Genomic DNA, 19,323 nt, shown 5'->3' with positions numbered 1-19,323 from the left:
TGCTGCAAAAGAAAATAAAAATCGCCAAAGTATTTTTGAATGCAGATAATGGCTAATTTGCCTAATTAACCCAATTACAAAGTTTATTAAAATCGCCTTTACAATTAATTTCTGCAACAACAACAAACAAAACGACAGTGACACTTTAAGAAACAGTCACATTCCGCATTTGGACTGCGGCTGCAATAGCCTGATTTCTTCCAATTTTAGTGACGTAACCCAAGATACCATAGGTATCTATGCAGGGTCTAATAGCACTATGGGATGGGAGACACTAAAATGCAGCAGTATGACTTCTAAGAATGTTGTCTGTCACTAGACACATCCAGTTTGCGAATGAAATCAATCACTTCACTGTAAAGACTATATGAGAATCCCTTATAATGGCCTCAGCAATGAAATGAACAAGCCAACAGTCTTGGGGTATGTTTACACATACATATACGCTGCTGAATGCAATATAGATGCCTGAAAGCCACAAAATATCCGCAGCATATACAGTATGTGTGAATATTTCCTTAACATATTTTTTTCACCATGGTCAGCTGATAAAAAAAAAAAAAAAAGAGTTATACAGAATATGTGGCCAATGACTGACTGCCATAAAGGGTTGCACAAACAATCCAGCAATAGTTGATCGCTGATGGTGCCTGGTGAAGGGTTCTTATACAGTGCTTGTTTATGGACAGCCTCATGTAGACTAATAATGACACTACGTGATTGTAGCTCTGTTTTCTGATGCCACATATGAACTTACCAGAATACCACATATCCCCTGTAACAGCTAATGTCTATAGCAGATGCCATATAAAAGTGATTGTCTGAGAAGACAGCCCCTTTAAGCACTGGTCATCATTACACAATATAAGCATACCAAGACTAAGGATGATGGTTTACTACTTGTTTTATTAAAGCATTTTATTATAAACAATAAAACTTTTTAGTTTAGCCAGCTTTTACCTACAATGAGGTGGCGGTCAATACAGATACAAATGTAAAAATAAATGATCCTACCATCAGATCTATTCAACAAGAGAAGCAATGACATTCTGAAGAAGAGACAAATAAATAAAAAAATATCAGCTCATCAGTTCTGCCCCACTAAACTGGTATTTACTTGGATCCCGGGCAGTGCTCAATGAGTCGTTCCATGAATCATGAGCCTAAACCCTGAAATTTCTGACTATTTTAACATAATAACTGGGGCCATAGAGGGCGCAGACTATCAGCTCCATCATGTGGTCAATGTGTAGAATACATGGGAGCTGCATGTGTACAATGCTTATAGGCGTCCACAAATCTCCATGTCACACTAAATCACTACTACTGTACTATCTAATACTATAGTAAGTTGTGTGTCACTACATTACAAACATCTTTCAGGCGAGTGCGCACGCAAAGTTTTCAAGTTTTCAGAAACGCAGCTTTGAAAAAGTGAATACTGAAGAATCCAGGTGGATCACCCCCACTTGCGGCCGTGCACATCTCTGCCCTTGCCATAGACGCCATTCTATGGTCAGGCGGATTCTGCTATCCGTCCAAAGAACAAACAGGTTCGTTCTTCGGACGGACGACAGAAACCGCCCGACCATAGAATGGAGTCTATGGCATGGACTGAGAGGAGAATGAGGGCGAGCTATGGAATCAGCGGCAGGTGATCATACCCAAAATGTGTGCGTGTGCTGCACAATACAACTTTACAGATACACTTGGAATATAACATTATTTATCCCATACTAAGACTGTCACTTTAGTGCTGTCATAATTACAGGCAGGGATTGTACTAGGGAAACTGTCACAGAGCAATAAAAAAATATATACATTGTTTAAAGTTTAAAAAAAAATACAAGAAATATTGAAAACTTAAAGCTTTCCCATTTCTCATAAAAAAAATAAAAAAAAATGAATAAATTGGTCCAAACTATTAAAATATCAAGTTATTTTCCCCGTCTCGGCCCCCAGTCAACACCATAAAGAGAAAAATACCAATACATACTTTAAAATGGTGAAAACAAAAACTACAACCCTGCAAAAAACAAGTTCTTACAACGGCCTGTTACAGAAAAATGGGGGGGGGGGAATAGTTTATGGGTCACAGAACATGGAAATGTTATATATTTAAATAGTTAGTCAGTCTATGAAGTCCCCCATCTCATGCAACTAGTCAGGGAGAGAGGTGCGGTGAGACTGAACGACCCGTCAAAAACTTTATAAAGCAACAGTAAAGATTTAAAAGTGACCTATCAGAAAGGTTATTCTCAGATTCAATTTTCCATGGACAAAAAGCAACGCACACTGTACAAAAAGCAAACAAGAGGCATCTTTTAGCCACACTTTTTAAAGGAGAAGTAAGGCAATACATTTTTATTAAAGTATTGTATTGCCCCCTAAAAGTTATACCAATATACTCATTACTCTATACTCATATACTCATTACTTATTACAGGAAATGCTTATAAAGTGCTCTTTTCCCTGCACTTACTACTGCATCAAAGCTTCACTTCCTGGATAACATGGTGATGTCACTTCCTGGATAAAATGGTGATGTCACGACCCGACTCCCAGAGCTGTGCGGGCTGTGGCTGCTGGAGAGGATGATGGCAGGGGGATGCTCAGTGTCCCTCCAGTGCCCTGTGTCCCTCAGTGTCCCCCTGCCATCATCCTCTCCAGCAGCCACAGCCCACCTAGCTCTGGGAGTCGGGTCGTGACATCACCATTTCAACCAGGAAGTGACATCACCATTTCAACCAGGAAGTGACATCACCATGTTATCCAGGAAGTGAAGCCTTGATGCAGTAGTAAGTGCAGGGAAAAAAAGCACTTTATAAGCATTTCCCATAATAAGTGTATATTGGTGATTTGTATAACTTTTGGGGGGGCAATACAATACTTTAATAAAAATTTTCAACTGACTTCTCCTTTAAGAATAGGGAATCTGCTCTTGATATACTGTCCTGTCTTGCTCAGGTAGCAGAACGAGACTGAGCGTACATATGTGCACTGTTCCATATTCTGAGGGTTATTTCCAAGACAAGAGAGTCTAGTATGTGTTTTCTTATTTACATATAGGATGAAGTAGATGACTATATGCCTCCTTAATAAGGGCCACATTACACAGCCCAATGACATGCAATGTCCAGGCAGCTCTTGCAAAGAAGTGTAAAACAATAAATAATAATAAAATAATAAAGTTATAAATACCTCTCTGCGCTCCCTGCTGTTCTGCTACCTTTAGTCCGCTCCCCACAGTGTGACAGGCCGCTCAGTCAATCACCAGGACAGTGGCGCGACCAGTGATCGGCTGAGCGGCCTGTCAAATCTGACACTGCGGGGAGCGGCCTATCAATTCTGACACTGTGGGGAGCAGGCTAAAGGTAGCAGGACATCAAGGTGGAGAGGTATTTATAACTTTTTTTTTAACACAGTCGTCAGCCGTCAGCATGCACCGCCATTATAAGCAGCAATATGCACCCAGCAGCTGATGATTTTAGGTCAGAACAAAAAGATGCGATCAAACGATGACCAATGTCATCAGCTGATCATTGTCTTTATTACATGGAGCGATGATCAGCCCAAATGGACCTGATACAGCAGATTATCACTCTGTGTAATAGGGCCCTAAAAATAAATCCCCAGTTCTACCTGTGTTGTGTAATAGGGCCCTAAAAATAAATCCCCAGTTCTACCTGTGTTGTGTAATAGGGCCCTAAAAATAAATCCCCAGTTCTACCTGTGTTGTATATCTTATGTACAGTATACAGCTCTAACCAAACATGACAGCTGTGACAGCCCTGAGGTAACTTTATGAATAAACGGAAGCTAATTCTAAAATCCTGACATACTCCAAGGCAATCTTCACAGTGGAAACACTTACCCTTTGGTGTGTACATTCCTTGTTGCATGGAACCTCCAGGTTCAAATACAGGAGCTTTAAAGTCGGCAACTGCAGACAATACAGACTCAAAGCTGCAGCTTCCTGGCATTATCCCGCTCTTGGGGTTAGGGCTTTCTGGAATGTTAACCAAAGGTTCAGGAAAACAGGTATTTATGTTTAATAAGGTAACATGATAAATGATGATGCTATAAGAGATGAGCAAATCTCAAGCATGTCCGGGTTCGTGCGAACTCTATGCATTTGATTACTGGCTAAAGAAGTCGGATGCAGCCAACTTCTTGAATCCAACTGCTTCAGCCACCAGTATTCAGATGCAGAGCGTTCGCTTATCTCTAGTTATAAGTATTTCATAGGTGACATGTACCAGTCAGCTGCGAACCCCTCTATAACAGGGGCCCCTTACTCCCAGACATGCATGCATGTACTCTGCTGCTGTATTCACTAGCTATAGTAATGCCGAAGTCAATGTAGCACAGTGCAAAGCCATCTTCAGCACTCCCACAGCGAGTAAATGGAGCAGCATAGAAGTCAATGAGTCATTCCCAGACCACAGCACTTATAGCACATATGGCTGCTGTAAAGCACATAATCCCAGTAAATTTTTCACAACTTGTAAAAAAAAAAAAAAAAAAAAAATAAACATTTTTCTATCACTAAGGATTGAAATACATAAAAAAATATTGTGAGTGATGGTGCATGTTTACAGGGGCTAAAACAAGCTAAAAATTGTACTTCAGAACCAGCCCTGTGGACTTTGGTGCGACTTTTTATGTAGTTTTCAAGCACAACTTTCGTTAAAGCTCCCATTAAATTCAACGAGAACTCAAAGTGGAACCTCATAGAATTAATGCAGTAAAATATCTCGTCTTTTTTTGTGTGTGAAATTAAAAAATGCTACGGTTTTTGGTGCAGAAATTGGTCTGGGTCCCACGTCAAAAATTATGAAAATTTTACCCTTGTGAACAAACCCCAAATGGTCCCTGTAAATCGGATTCAAACCAAACAGTACAAATATACAAGTACTTGTGTAAAAGGATATAAGGTCCAGTAGTGAGCTGTGAGTCCGGTCATTCATACATAACTGGGCTATCATCTCTGCTCTCAGGATCTCATCATCTGTCATTCCTATAAAAGACAAGATGAAAAACACATGTTATAGGTGGTAGACATATTCAGAACGTAATAAAACAAGCTGTATACGTAATAGTGTTCTTCAATTTTATACATTAATAGTCTGTACAAACGATAGGCCACAAATAGTGAAATTGGTGACTACTTTAGGGCTGTCTAAACTACTTACTGGCCACAGTGGTCACATACTGTTATGGCATGTCATTACTAGCAGGTTGTAAATACAGACCAGGGAAGGACCACCAAAACATCTGCGCTGGAGGGTATTGTTATTTTGCAGTATCCCCTTTAAAGGCATAATCAGAACTAGTAGAAACCAATCACAGAACTACTTTCCCTTGTGCTGGAGGATCTTATTTGGGAAGATTTGAGCTGGAGGCTAGAGATGATCGAACAGGGCCGAGTCTCAGGTTCGTATAAACCCAAACCATTTGCATTTGACTCCCACTGCCTTCCCATTCCGTGGGGAAGGTGGAGACAGCTCGAGTTCCACCTGGAAAACAGGGATAAAGCCTATTACCTAGGCTTTATTCCTGTTTTCCGGGGGGTACTCGGGCTGTCTTCACCTTTCCCACGGAACGGGAAGGCAGCGGAAGTCAAATGCCAATGATTTGGGTTTGTACAAACCTGAACCTTGGCCCTGTTCAATCATCTCTACTGGAGGCCACATACTACAATGGCAAAAGGAAACATTTCTATATGTACCTGTTTGGCCAACTTTTATCCAGCCTTATAAAGTTGACGGCCTCAGGAAACGTCATCAATATTAGATTGAGCGCCAGTCTTCTCAAAGTTTAGCTGCACACATACCTACACCACCATATTATTACAAGCCTTCAGTACATTGCACCACCACAAATAGTATGCTGATGCAGGTATGAGTGCTGGCAAACACTAATAACGCTGGGAGGCTCACATAAGCACTGCAGCCCAGTCAAGCAACTGATTGGTGGTGCCAGATGTCAGTCCGCCACTGATTATCTGCTGATAGCCTGTCCTCAAGGCTTGATAACCCTGTCAAGGTGTGTAAAGGTGTGGACATTGTAACCTCCACAGTGTTCTTAAGGTTTTTATTTTGTAGGTGAGAAAACCAAAAATTCTTCTGAATCAAGGGAATAAAGTTACACGGTGTTTAAAAGGGTTATTCAGCACTACAAAAACATGGCCACTTTCTTCTAGAGACAGCAACACTCTTGTCTCCAGTTTGGGTGCAGGTTTTCCACTGAAATGAATGGAGCTAAATAGCAAACCTCACCTGAACTGGAAGAGTAGTGCTGTCTCTGAAAGAAAGTGGCCATGTTTTTGTAGCACTGGATAACTGCTTTAATAAAATGGCTGTCCAGCCTTTTCACAATTTCTCTACTAAATAGAGCTCAGTATGATAAACTGTTACATTGATATATATATATATATATATAAAAAAAAAAAAAAAAAAACACAGTCCTTGAAGTCTATGAATATAGATCATATTTACCTTATTAATGTGACCCCCCCCCCATACAACTTACCTAAATGTAAACGAAGACTTAATAGGATAACAAGAAATGTCAGAGCTCCTTCAAGCATTGACCTTTCATGATCAGCGTCAAGAACTGTGTTCTGGTGCTGGGAAGCCATTGTTAGAAGGTCTACAACCTTAAACCTAAGTAATGAAAGGGAAGGTGAAAGTAAAGACGGTAAGTTCAAAATAAACTGGAATTATGACCAATGTTAGGATAAAATTAGGTTTAAAAGGATAAAGGTAAAAATTAATAAACAACATATATTATATTTATATATTTTTATTTATTTATTTATGTTATCCTTTAAACCTATTTATATCTATCTATCTCAAGGGGCATGCCTGAGTGCTCCAATCCAAAGACCCAAATTGATCAAGACATTTGATGAGTGTTTGTGACATGCCAAAGATTTCTCTTAAGTGATAATAAGGATTTAAAGCAGTGCTTCTCAATTCCAGTCCTCAGGCCTCACCAACAGGTCATGTTTTTGCAATGACTATAATTATATCACCTGTTAAACACTAAGGAAATCCTCAAAACATGACCTGTTGATGAGGACTGGAATTGAGAAGCACTGCTTTAAAGGATAACTCAGGGAGGAAAGCCATGTTAAACAGACCACTAAAATTAAGGCAAGGGTCCAACTATGGCATCTACACTGGTCAGCTGTCTGACGGAGGCTGTGGTGATCGTGCAAGTACCATAGCCTCTTCAATGTTTACCAGTGCTTGTATCTGCAGTTCTGCACTTTCAATTGTGGCAATGTAAGGTACTGCTTTGTCTCATTCAAATGAACCGGCCAACACTGCAGTACCTTTCACCACCACTACTAAACATATAACAATGTAGTTACGAGCACTGGTAAACATTGAACAGGCTGTGGCACTTGCAAGAACGTTGTAGCTCTTTCTGAGTCAGACCAGCAATTTTAGAAAGCTAAACAACCCCTGTCAATTCTCTGTTGCTGTACCAGTCTTTAAACTGACTGAGCAATATTAATCTTAAAGTGAATGTATTATCAGGTACATTCGCTTTAAGAGTTGCATATGAATAGAACGGCGTTGGTGCAGGGAAGCCAATGCCGCGGTCCTTTTTTTTTAGAACCGCAGCACGTATTCCCACGTACGGCGCCAGTCTATTACAGAGCACCAGCCCGGGCTGAAGCACTGGAGGTGGGCCAGCCTTCCCCCAGTGGGAGAAAACCTCCACCCCTCCATGACGCTGCTCCATTGATTCTAATGGACAATATGGCCCAGAATTACCAAAGGGTGTAAAATAAACACTGGTGCAAACTGCCCACAGAAACCAATTACAGCTCAGCGCTCAGCTCTGCTACAATGAAAGAGGAGCTGTAATAAATCACCTCTATATTACTATAGTAAGCATGTCCTGATTTTAAATTTAAATTGTCACTGTTGTATTTTATTAATTTTTTTGCAGAAATCAATAGTAGGGGCGATTTTAAGAAACTTTGTATTTGGGTTTATTAGGCAAATATGCCATTATATGCATTCAAAAAGACTTTCCCCAGGCCCCCCTCCCTTCTCGCTCTCCTTCACTGCTCATTTTCAGGAAATCACGTCTTGTTGAATCAGACATGCCCCTGTTTGTTCTATGGAGAGGGGAAGGGGTAGAAGGGAGGAGGGAGATTAGTCGCCAGCAGAGAACAGAGGATTACACAGCAGTAGCTGTGTGAAAGCCGGTATTCAGAGGTCAGTGGTGACTTGGAGATAGCCCAGTGATGTAGCTGTAAATTAACTCTTTGTTGTCTAGCTTTGGTGCCTAATCTCCCTCCACCCCTCCCCATAACATAGAGAACAATAAAAACAGGGGGGGGGGGGGGGGGGGAGAGCTTCAAACTGCTTTTTCATGATAGAAATGCATTTTTCAGCTAATAAACCCAATTACAAAGTTTCTTAAAAACACCTGTACTATTGATTTCTGCAAAAAAAATAAAAAAATAAAATAAAAAGGACAGGTACACTTTATTTACATATCTTACCTTTCAAAAACTGATGAAATAAAGTAGTCTGGATCTAGTTTAGATGCACACACCTAAATAAAAGAAAAAATTTGATTAAGTTTAAGAGGGAATATACCAGAACAGCAGCAGAGCTCACAATAAAATGAACATACCTGTAACAGGTAAATGTCGGGGTCAATCATGGAGTTACAGAAATGGGACTGTACATAGGTCATAGCTTGTCCTTTAATCTGGAGGCCATTCCGTACCCACATGTTGCTGTGAATTTCAGATAGACTTGCCTAAAAGAAAAAACAGAAAAAATGAAGCTGACTACAGAGTGTAAATACAGTCCATGTAAAGCAGCGCTTCTCAAACTTTTTCTACTAGAGCATCACCCAACAGACCAAGGCAATGCGTGGGCCTCACCAGACTGACAGTCCATTTAAAAGCTAAAAATAATGCTAGGGCTACCTTTCACCCATCTTCCAAGCTCTCTATACTAATAAAGCAAGTACAAAATAAATTAATAATGTTGCTAAAATTGAGATTTTTGCAAACAGCAAAAGGACTGTGCAGATTATAGTTACTTTTGTGAAAACTGGCTCCCCAGCTGGGCTTCACCAACAACTAGGGGGCGCCTCACTGGTGAGGCCCGCCTCACAGTTTGGGAAGCACTGATGTAAAGGATGTGTTCCCCCATTAGCAATCTATCACCATTCATGCTGCATAGTTTATTGGCGACAAGGAGGATAGCACCACAAACAACGTAATAACAAGACAACACAGAAAGAAGTCCCGAACCTGAATTAGAAGCGGGTGAACCATCAGTTTCATCAGCATTTCCTGGTCAGGCAAGATAGAATCCAAATCTATTTCCTGACACTTCACAGCCTGCCGGGGAAATAGGGAAAAACAGAACAAAACACTTTATCTTCATTTGGCTAAAGAGGCGTTAAGAGATGACGACAAGCATGTTACACTCAGCCAGATCATTATTCCTACTTACTAGGGGTCATGGCTCATTTTCTCTATATATCTATTTAGCACTGAGGAGTCATGAGTAGCGGCTTTTGTCTTAGCTCCATCACATGTAAACAGGCAGAGAACTGCAGATTTATTGTTAGGTCAATTTAAGAGATAGGGCCCTAAGCCAAATAGATTCTATAAAAGATGTCAACAGGCAATAAGCACACAAAACTGAGCAAGTGCACCCAAAAGGTGTAGCTGACATACAGCTGCATCACAGGAGATGTGTCCAGACCATCATATAATACACAGCCAACATGGCAGAGAGCTAGGTTGGGGACTGCAGTCTCAATTTCTAGTAATTTCCAGGACATCTAAGGAGTTAAAACAGAGGAAGGAGGCTCCCTATGTTATACCCTAAAATTACAGTAAAATCAATATCTGCTTGGTGGTTTACCAACATGTGGCACCCCATAGATCAGCTATTAGGCAGAGCAGCAGTGCTTGCACACACAGAGAATGGTGGGGGGTGCCAGGCATCTATAACCCTGTGTCTATAAGGCTATAGACACAGTTAACATATGTCAGGAAATTTCCCGAGAATAATCCAAAAAATAATGTACGTACCTTGCTTAAAAACATGGCGTAGTATCGATGTAGAGGCAAATGAAAAGTAACCTGATTTGGAGCAGGCTGGAAAAAGAACAGAAATGTTATTGGTTTTTAAATATATAAATCAGGTATTGTGCACATCACATAACACAATAAGTTATATCAGGTCTTTAAAGGGGTATAAATAGGTGTATTTTTCTCTACATTAAATTCAATAAAGTAGTCAAAATCCGACGTGCCCTTACGGGTCTTCTATATTATCTTAGTTATTTTCCCAGCCCCCAATAGGGCCTTTGAGAGTCCTTTACAGTAACAGTATTTAATTGGTTGGGTGCAAGGTACAGTAACAGGGATGCGAACAACTAATAAGCCTAAAGGATAGCTTCACATGTACCGAATCCGCTGCAGATTTCACGCTGCGAGTTTGCAGCCAAATCCGCTGCGGATCCTGTAGTGTGAAGCTGAATGAGTCCCATACACGCAGCGGATTCTCAAGTGACATAAGTATACGAGTAGACAGCACATCTATTTTAGCAACACTGTATATACACAGATCACGTTAATTTCTTGGATTTCATTTTAATTAATGCTTAATAAAAGGCAGAGGACACAATGCAAAATTACTCTATACACCAGACCTACCTCATCCACAAAGTTTATGGCATCAAACCAATCCTGAAGTGCTTCAAGGCAATACCGGACAACATTCCTTGTGTACTCCTGAGTCTCCTACAAAGATAACTGGGTCAACTTACTTTGAAAGAGAAAGCAATCATGTAACATCCTCATGGTAAGAATTAACAAAGAGATGTACACTTTCAGCTATGAGGAATGGGCCGTTCTAGACCTGTACTGATGCTAAATAACTGTCTTGCAAATAAAGCTAAAATAGGCTCATGACTTTCAGGCTTTCCACAGCATACCTCAACTGGACTATACACTTCTCTGCTGACACCTGCACTACAGCATCCAGACTGAATCTGGAACCAACCAGGGTAACTGGGAGGGCTTTAATTTCAGGGTTAGAGGGGTAGCAGGGATGACATGTCTTTTCTTTTATACTTCTCCCCTGCTTGGGGATAAGTATTTAAAAGAAATAAGCACATGATGGCAGACCCTGCTCATGCTCATGATTTAGTTCAATAGGGGTCAAATGTAATGTTTTACTGATAGTTAAAATTAATCTCTGACATGTCATACAGACATATTAAAAGGAAAAGGCTGGCGAATTTTTTTTTTTTTTTTAAGTATAGTATTGCCCCCCAAAAGTTATACAAATCCTAGATATACACTTATTACGGGAAATGTTTACAAAGTGCTTTTTTCCCTTCACTTACTACTGCATCAAGGCTTCACTTCTTGGATAACATGGTGATGTCACTTCTTGGATAAAATGGTGACCTCACTTCTTGGATAACATGGTGATGTCACTTCTTGGATAACATGGTGATGTCACGACCCAACTCCCAGACCTGTGTGGGCTGTGACTGCTGGAGAGGATGATGGCAGAGGGATGCTCAGTGTCCCTCCAGTGCCCTGTGTCCCTCAGTGTCCCCCTGCCATCATCCTCTCCAGCAGCCACAGCCCGCACAGCTCTGGGAGTCGGGTCGTGACATCACCATTTTATCCAGGAAGTGAAGCCTTGATGCAGTAAAGTCGGACTTATAATGGAGCTCTATGAAGCCTGACTCTGTTTCTTATATAGCCAGACCGATCAAAACTTTTGACATGTCTCTATGACATATCAAAATCTTTTGGTAAGTAAAGTGATACTTTGTTGGTGTCTTGGTGATTTGTTGGTGTTTTAGTGCTGAGACCCCTTCCAATCATTACTTATAGCCAGGTGAAATGCCTGGCGCACTTCTGTCTTGGCTGGCAACACAATCTGACTCACTGCAGGAGATGTGCTCCATTGTAAATCTGCAGAGCTCCAATGAGGACAGATCAAGCTAGGGAGTGACGAACGCTCCAGTCCAAGCTCTAAGACCCTGACCAATCTTAAGTTTTGACATGTCTGTGCAACACCTTAAAATTTAATTTGAACAGTAATATTTTAAGAGCAAAAGATGAGTATACACTGATGACGTAAATAGTTATTCCTATCTCATCCAGAATGAAGGGATAAAGAGGAGGGGTCACTGACCAACCTGCTGTTGCAGCAACTGACTCAGTACAGCGAGGTGTCTGGGATTACATTAAGAGCTGAGCTTGCTCTGTCCTGACACTTCTGCAGCTCCAACAGAAATGAATTGTAATTACAGTAACAGTGGAACAAGCTGTATTATCCACTTGAGTGGAGTTACAGAATGGAGAGAGATTGAAAAGCTCATATACAGTTTTCTGTCTCTTTAGCTCAGAGCAGCGGGCTCAGAACTGGGGGAAGGAGACAGAAAAGGTAATGACATGTATGGAATGAATCGTTAAGTCTCCAGGAGAATCAGAAAAATTTAGCAAAAATTAAGAAAACAAATACAAAAATAGTAAGAATAATCAGAGTGTACCATAAGTCAGTTCTCTTCCTTTTGGAGAAAAGCTACGAAGAACATTGAACTCACCCTCACTTTACAGTGTGACAGAAGACCCCACATTGGCTGGGCACAGGCTTCAAGTTCAGCAGCAAATGCAGCATAGTATGTCTGGGACTCAAACTCTACGTGCTCATTGAGTTCCCGCTTATTCAAATTCATACCTAGAAAAGTTAAAATCAAAATAGTATTCACTTAAAAAAAAACAATCATTGTTCTATTCAACCAACATACAGCAGGGTACTGGTTGGCTGAAGAAAGTTCTCCGACCCAACGAGCAGGGGTTCTGCTACACATTGAAGACATACAGTGGCGAATGGAGATGAATATTCAGAAAATCCTCAGTGTTAGGAGAAAAAAAAATAGTACCAGTAGCTAAACACAGTCTAAGTCAAAAGGAATAGTCCTCTTTAGATAACTGCTTTGATGTTCTTTCCCCTTGGCAGTACCAAGCAGGGTACCATGTAAGTACAGGTTATCAAGCAAGTACCTGCACTTTACAGAAGGGACAAGAACTCTGCCACAGTTGTCAATAGATGGGTTACTCTTCCTTTTGGAGGAGACTCTCAGTTAAAATGAGATAGCTCTCCTGCAGAAGGAAGTAAACTAACTTGCATTCTTAACTACCATAGTAATTCTTTTTTTATAGTATAAAATGTAACTCCTTAGATAATCCCAATAAGGAGAGAGCTAGGTAGTCTGGCAAGCTCACTATTTCTCAACTAGTTTGAAGAAAAAAAAAAAAAGTATAACATGAAGTAATGGAATGGCACAGTTAACTAGGCTTTAATGTAAATCAATGTATATCTGCCCAGAGGACACCAAAAGGACATCCATCTATGTTTAACATGTGAGCAGGAAGTAAAGACCCTGTACAACATATAGCTGGACAGTACAAACCATCGATGGATCATTGGTGCAGCGTAATAACTTCACAATAGTCAGTCGTACATTCCTGTTTACATGGTAAAATGTGCGGCCGTAAGTGCTTGCAAAAAAGATGGGATCAGCTGACAGAAGAGCAATGTCTCATTCATCAGTAGATTGCTGGCCCATTACCACGTCCTGATTACAGTCACTGAGCATTCCTGTGTGACAATCCTTCATTGTTTTTCAAGGGGTTATCCAGCGTTAGGAAAATATGGCCACTTTCTTCCAGAGACAGCACCACCCTTGTCTCCAGTTTGGGTGCAGGTTTTGCACATCAGTTCCACTGAAGTGAATGGAGCTTAATTGTAAACCACAACTCAACTGGAGACAAGAGCAGTGCTGTTTCTGGAAGAAAGTGGCCATGTTTTTCTAACACTAGATAACCTCTTTAACTCCAGGGCACCCTAGGGGTAGGACCCTGACGGTGAGAATATTCAATATGGTACCAGATTCTAATTACTGTTTTATCGCAATGATTCCTGAAACACAGAATAAAAAAAATATCAAGTATTAAATAGAAAATTTCGGGAATGTTTCTTTGTTTGACATTTAATGATTTGATAAGAAAAAACACAGGTGGAGACCGCAATACAGGGAATATACCTAAAGTAGACACATGATCTTTTCTCCATGCAGAGCTTAGAATAATTCTCTGAATTAACCACATAGATGTTTGCCTATCTGGAACAGAATTGAAGGGAGGGAAGGGGGAAGCCAATCTAAAAAGTGGCAGCTATTGTGCTAGCGGGAGCACTAGAGAGAGATTAAAGAAAGTAGAACTACAATGACTGCAAGTAAATGAACACAAATCCATTACTTATGCTCCATTACATAGCTGAAGTACACCTACCTTGAAAGAACGATACAAAATTCATCCACGTAACTAATAAACCATGATCCTCTAAAAATTTCTTGGCTACACTTTGGTGGGAAAGAATATTGATAAAATCACTAACTAGCGGCCAGTACGTGTTATTCTTCAGCAGTGCTTCTCCGCAGTTTACGACGACATGTAAACTGTTCTCTTCATCTGAAAATACACAAACCACAAGGGTTAAAAGGGGTTATCCAGTGCTAAAAACATGGCCACTCTTGCACCACTCTTGTCTCCAGATTGGGTGGGGTTTGAAACTCAGTTCCATTGAAATGAATGGAGCTTAATTGCAAACCGCACCTGACCTGGAGACAAGAGTGGAGCAAAAGTGGCCATGTTTTTGTAGCGCTGTATAACCCCTTTAATGCACAATAAAAAATTTTTTAAAAAACACAATCGGTCTCAGAGGGCAACATATTTTAAAAGAGTGACCATCACTTTAATTCTTTTTACTTAACAGGGACATCCAGCCAAAACAACAAATCCAGGACTGGAAGGGAACATAAACAAAGAATTAATGGTTACCCGTCCCGTAACGCTGCATCACTGCTCCAAGACCCAACAGACTCATACAGGTACCAGTCGTGCAACATCAAACCTGAGTTCAGGAACGCCCACTCAGCCAGTCATAGACTGGGACGGGACAAAACTGCAGTCACTGACTGGCTGAATGGGCCCTTTCCGCCGAGTCAAGAGGACACCATAACGCCAGGAAACTGGCATTGGTCATTGTACTTATGATGCAGTGCTGTGATGGTATGGGGACAGATAAGTACTGATTGTTTATGTTTTGTTTTAGCTGGTCTTTAAATCAAGTGTAAACGTGGTGACAAGAACATCTGTAATACATCTTACTCCTCTCCTGCAATTGTGCTTACAACAGACAGGGAATGCAGAAGCTCAAGAGAGAAATACAGCGAGACAGAGGAATTGTGAAATACTGCTACTGAACCGAATAAATGTTTATATCTCACTCTACTGCTGGATTCACACCTATACTGCCTGTCATCAGGCCTGGAGTAAGCGGTGCAGGATAATAATTACTAACAAAAAATCTACTGCAGTGCTGAGCTAAAATCACCATCATGTCATAAAATGCTTAGAGGGGTGCACACAGAGTAAAATCAGCAGAATCAACGAAGCTCTCCACCCGAAAAATTGACATGTCAATTCTTTGAGCGGAGAGCGGCAGAAGCGGAGGCGGGCGAGCTATTGCATTGAAACGGACGGCAGGCAGGATCCCGCGCTGGAGGATTCCGCCGATTTTACTCTGTGTGAACAGCCCCTTAATGTGTCTCAGCCACTTTACAAAATTTCTAAAATGTCACACAGATATAAGATATGTCAAAAGTTTTGATTGGTCTGGTTCTAGGTTTTTAGACTCCCATCAATTGTTAGAACTAAGAGAAGTGCTCTGTAAAGGGATTCAACTCTCTGGCTTGCTGACGGTCTTTAATGGAGACTGCCTCATGTAACAATCAGAAAAGGCAGCAAAACGGAAAATGAAGCTCTTAGGTGACTGCTTCTCCCAGCTCTGTCCGACAATCTGTGGGTGTCTGAAAATCTAGGCCTCAACCAATCAAAACATTTAACATGCACGTAAAAAAAAAAATTGGGTATAGTGCAAAACTGCCAAGCAGGGTGCACTGACTGCTTACATTTTTAGGCTATGTGCACACACAGTCACAGAACGGCCGGCAGTACTGGCTGGATGATCTTTGAAGCCACAGAGTTCTGATGCGGGTGCATCAGCGCACGCCCGCATCAGAACTCCCCACAGCACACAATGGAGCGAGCGGCACCGCTAAGGATACCGGCCGGAGCGTATACTATGGGGGAAATTAACGAAGACCAGCGTACTTGTACTTGTCTTATATTAGGCCCGGCGGGATACACTAAGAAGCGCACGTCTCTTAGTGAATTCGGCCAGCAGGGCGCCCGAATCTGCGCCCGGTGTACAAAATCTACACTTGCGTCCAGCAGATGTAGATTTTAATCGTGATTTATGCCTGTGAGCAGGCGTAAATCATGACAAATGAGGCACGGGAGGAGGCCACGCCTCCTCCCCACAAGCTCCGCCAGCCCGTTCATGCCTCTGGCATACGTTTGTAAATCCCCCCTATGTGTATACGCTCCGGTCAGGATTCCTAGGCAGCAGTGACACATTTATTTCCGTATAAATTTTACAAAAATATATGTTGTATGAAAATAGCCTAATGGTGCATTTACACAGAGAGATATCTGACAGATTTCAGAAGCCAAAGCCAGGAATGGATTTGGAAAGAGGAGAGATTTCAGTTTTAACTTTATGACCTGTTCCTTGTTTATAGTCTGTCTCTGGCTTTGGCTTCAAAAATCTGTCAGATAAATCTCTCTGGGTAAACGCATCATTATAGTGCAAAATGATTAACTATCCAATCAGTATGTGTGACTTTAAGCAAGCTTCTAACCAAACAAAAGGAGATCCAGCAATGTTTTTTCTAATCATAACACTAAAAAGTATGATTACCTTGTAATTCACTTTTGATAAGGCAAGTTTCCATCATGTAGAGCAGCACAGTGACCATAATGTCTAGGAGCTGACACTCTTCCGTCACCTGACGGGCCAGCTCCTCATTGCTGAAGAGCTGGACGCTGATGTGCACAATTCGGTTTGACATCGTGTCTGACTCATGGCTTTTTTTCAAGGTTTTCATTATGAAAGCATAATGCTGAACAAAAGTTTTCGTAAATGCAATCTGCAAAAGAACAACAAAAACCATAAAATAGGTGAACAGTTTAGGGATGATATCAGATATGGTTACACTTAGGGATCATAGTAACGATCATAACTAACAACGATCGTTCTGTGTAATATGGTGAACGATTTCAGGTTAACAGTAAACAATCCCGTTTGTGATCGTTTATCGTTAAAAATCGCTCCATGTAATAGGACCCTAACAGTTGTGAGCTTTGGCTGGGTATATATACAATGTGTAAACAGACATTTTAGAAATATCACGATGGTATTTAATTCTATTGTTCCCTGTAAAAGAAATGATTTGTTAAAGGACATTTATGTCACATCCACAAGAACTGCATCTATCTGTAGATCAAAAGCCCTTGGCCCTCTCTGGTCTGACTGTAGTCACTGGAGATGGTTGTGGAGTCAAAAATTACCAAGCTGTTAACTCAACTCCCCTTAAAGTGTACCTGTCATTTGTAAACACAACATATCTCTATGACATGTCAAAAGTTCTGAGTGTTCAGATTCTTACCAATCGGAAGAACGAGCAAGAGAGGATATGCTGCTCATAATGTAATTCTATGTAGTCCGACTCTTTTTTTTTTTCTTCCACAGAGCGGGGAGAGGATAAGCTTCAGCGCTGTCCTCTCCATGCTCGTTCTCACGATCGGTACGGGTCTGAACACTCAGACCCGGACCGGTCAAAAATTTTGGCATGTTAAAGGTTTTTACAAACGACAGCCACACTTTAAAAATCGTGGGTTAGATGGAAACGGTATATAGTACCATAAGTTATGCCATCTCCATAAACCAGGACTTATGTTGAGAGCAAAGTTTTCAGCTTTCTGGCCAGGCCAGAGAGGGCTGGAGCTCTTAACCTTCATATAGGTGAAGGTAGACCCCACATATACCAGACAATTATGGCATATCTGATCCACATACCCCTTGTAATGTGCATAATGAAGCTCTGTATTTACTCAACCCTCTAAAGGATAGATCTCACACAACGACCTTTGTATCTCCAGTATCTACAATAGGAATCTCTCACTGGCTGCATTAGACGTGTAATGCATATGGCGATGTAAATGGGTATTCCAGCTCATATGTGATAATTGATTGTCTCCCATTGGTCACATGTGTACACTAAGTCACTTTAGCCATGTAACAAGGCAGCTATAATGCTGGGAAATCAGCATGGTCCCAGAAGGTACTGTGTATAAAGTATATGTAATTTACCTTGTACTCTTGGTCTGGTAGCATATTCAGTAGGAAGGTGACCATTTTCTGAGGAAACTCATACTTCACTGTCCAAAAGAGTAATTCTTCTAAAAAACATTTATGCTTCAAAACATCCATGATAGACTGATCTGCAGGAGAGGGAGAACCAATAAGGGAACCAAGCCATAGACTTCATATTATAGCATATTTGTGACCACAGCTGTTAATGTAACTTTACACAAAACATATCTGCTATATACTATATACCGCTGATCGCTTGTGCCACGTGCATCCCGGCACTTTTTATCCCCTGTCACCATGAATGATTGGTGACAGGGGATAAAAAGTGATGTGTCCTGTCCCCCAAGTCGCCCCCCCCCCCCCAGTCACCCCCCATCCCCCAGTCACCCCCCCTTCCCCATATACGTTACCTGATCCTGGAGCTCCTTCCTCCTCGACGTCCTGGCTGGTTGTGAAGTGCGCATGCGCTCCACAACCAGCCAACTCTGAAAATTTAAAGTGACAGAGACCAATTTGGTCTCTGTCACTGAACTATGATTACAGTGATAGAAAATATCACAGTAATCATAGTAATACAGTGAAAATGAATGTGAAAAGTACAAAAAGTGACAAACATACAAAAAATAAAACACACTTTTTATTATAGTAATAATTGCAGTTTACTCCCAAATTACCCCTACCCCCCCCCCCCCCCAGATTACCCGTAACCACCGCACGTTGCCCGTAACCACCGCACATTGCCCGTAACCACCCCAAATTGACAGTGACCCCCTCCAGATTGCCCGTAACCACCCCAAATTACATGTACCCACCCCAGATTACCTATAAGCACTTCATTTTATCAGTAACAATCCCAGATTGTCTGTAACCCTTCCAGGTTGCACATAACCCCTCCAGGTTCCCCGTAATCACGCCAGATTACATGTAACCCCCCAGATTGCACGTAACCACCACACGT

The 19,323-nt window shown here is 41.2% G+C and overlaps 1 protein-coding gene across 4 annotated transcripts in view; it reads right to left on the bottom strand.

Moving 5' to 3' along the window:
• Window positions 1-19,323, bottom strand: part of UBR3 (ubiquitin protein ligase E3 component n-recognin 3) — a 169,130-nt gene that overhangs the window by 113,451 nt on the left and 36,356 nt on the right. For all 4 annotated transcript variants that reach the window (XM_069982888.1, XM_069982887.1, XM_069982889.1 and 1 more), the window contains exons 7-18: window positions 18,363-18,493; window positions 16,911-17,139; window positions 14,378-14,557; window positions 12,628-12,761; window positions 10,715-10,801; window positions 10,088-10,153; window positions 9,296-9,385; window positions 8,665-8,793; window positions 8,531-8,583; window positions 6,535-6,668; window positions 4,935-5,020; window positions 3,875-4,016 (exon numbers count right to left, since the gene is read on the bottom strand). In XM_069982888.1, coding sequence (XP_069838989.1) covers window positions 3,875-4,016; window positions 4,935-5,020; window positions 6,535-6,668; window positions 8,531-8,583; window positions 8,665-8,793; window positions 9,296-9,385; window positions 10,088-10,153; window positions 10,715-10,801; window positions 12,628-12,761; window positions 14,378-14,557; window positions 16,911-17,139; window positions 18,363-18,493 — 1,461 coding nt within the window. The remainder of the gene's footprint in view (window positions 1-3,874; window positions 4,017-4,934; window positions 5,021-6,534; window positions 6,669-8,530; window positions 8,584-8,664; window positions 8,794-9,295; window positions 9,386-10,087; window positions 10,154-10,714; window positions 10,802-12,627; window positions 12,762-14,377; window positions 14,558-16,910; window positions 17,140-18,362; window positions 18,494-19,323) is intronic.

This window comes from Dendropsophus ebraccatus, chromosome 9, assembly GCF_027789765.1.
Source record: "Dendropsophus ebraccatus isolate aDenEbr1 chromosome 9, aDenEbr1.pat, whole genome shotgun sequence".
Taxonomy (NCBI): domain Eukaryota; kingdom Metazoa; phylum Chordata; class Amphibia; order Anura; family Hylidae; genus Dendropsophus; species Dendropsophus ebraccatus.
The sequence above is the reverse complement of the archived record's forward strand: the minus strand, read 5'-3'. Positions and strand labels throughout refer to the sequence as shown.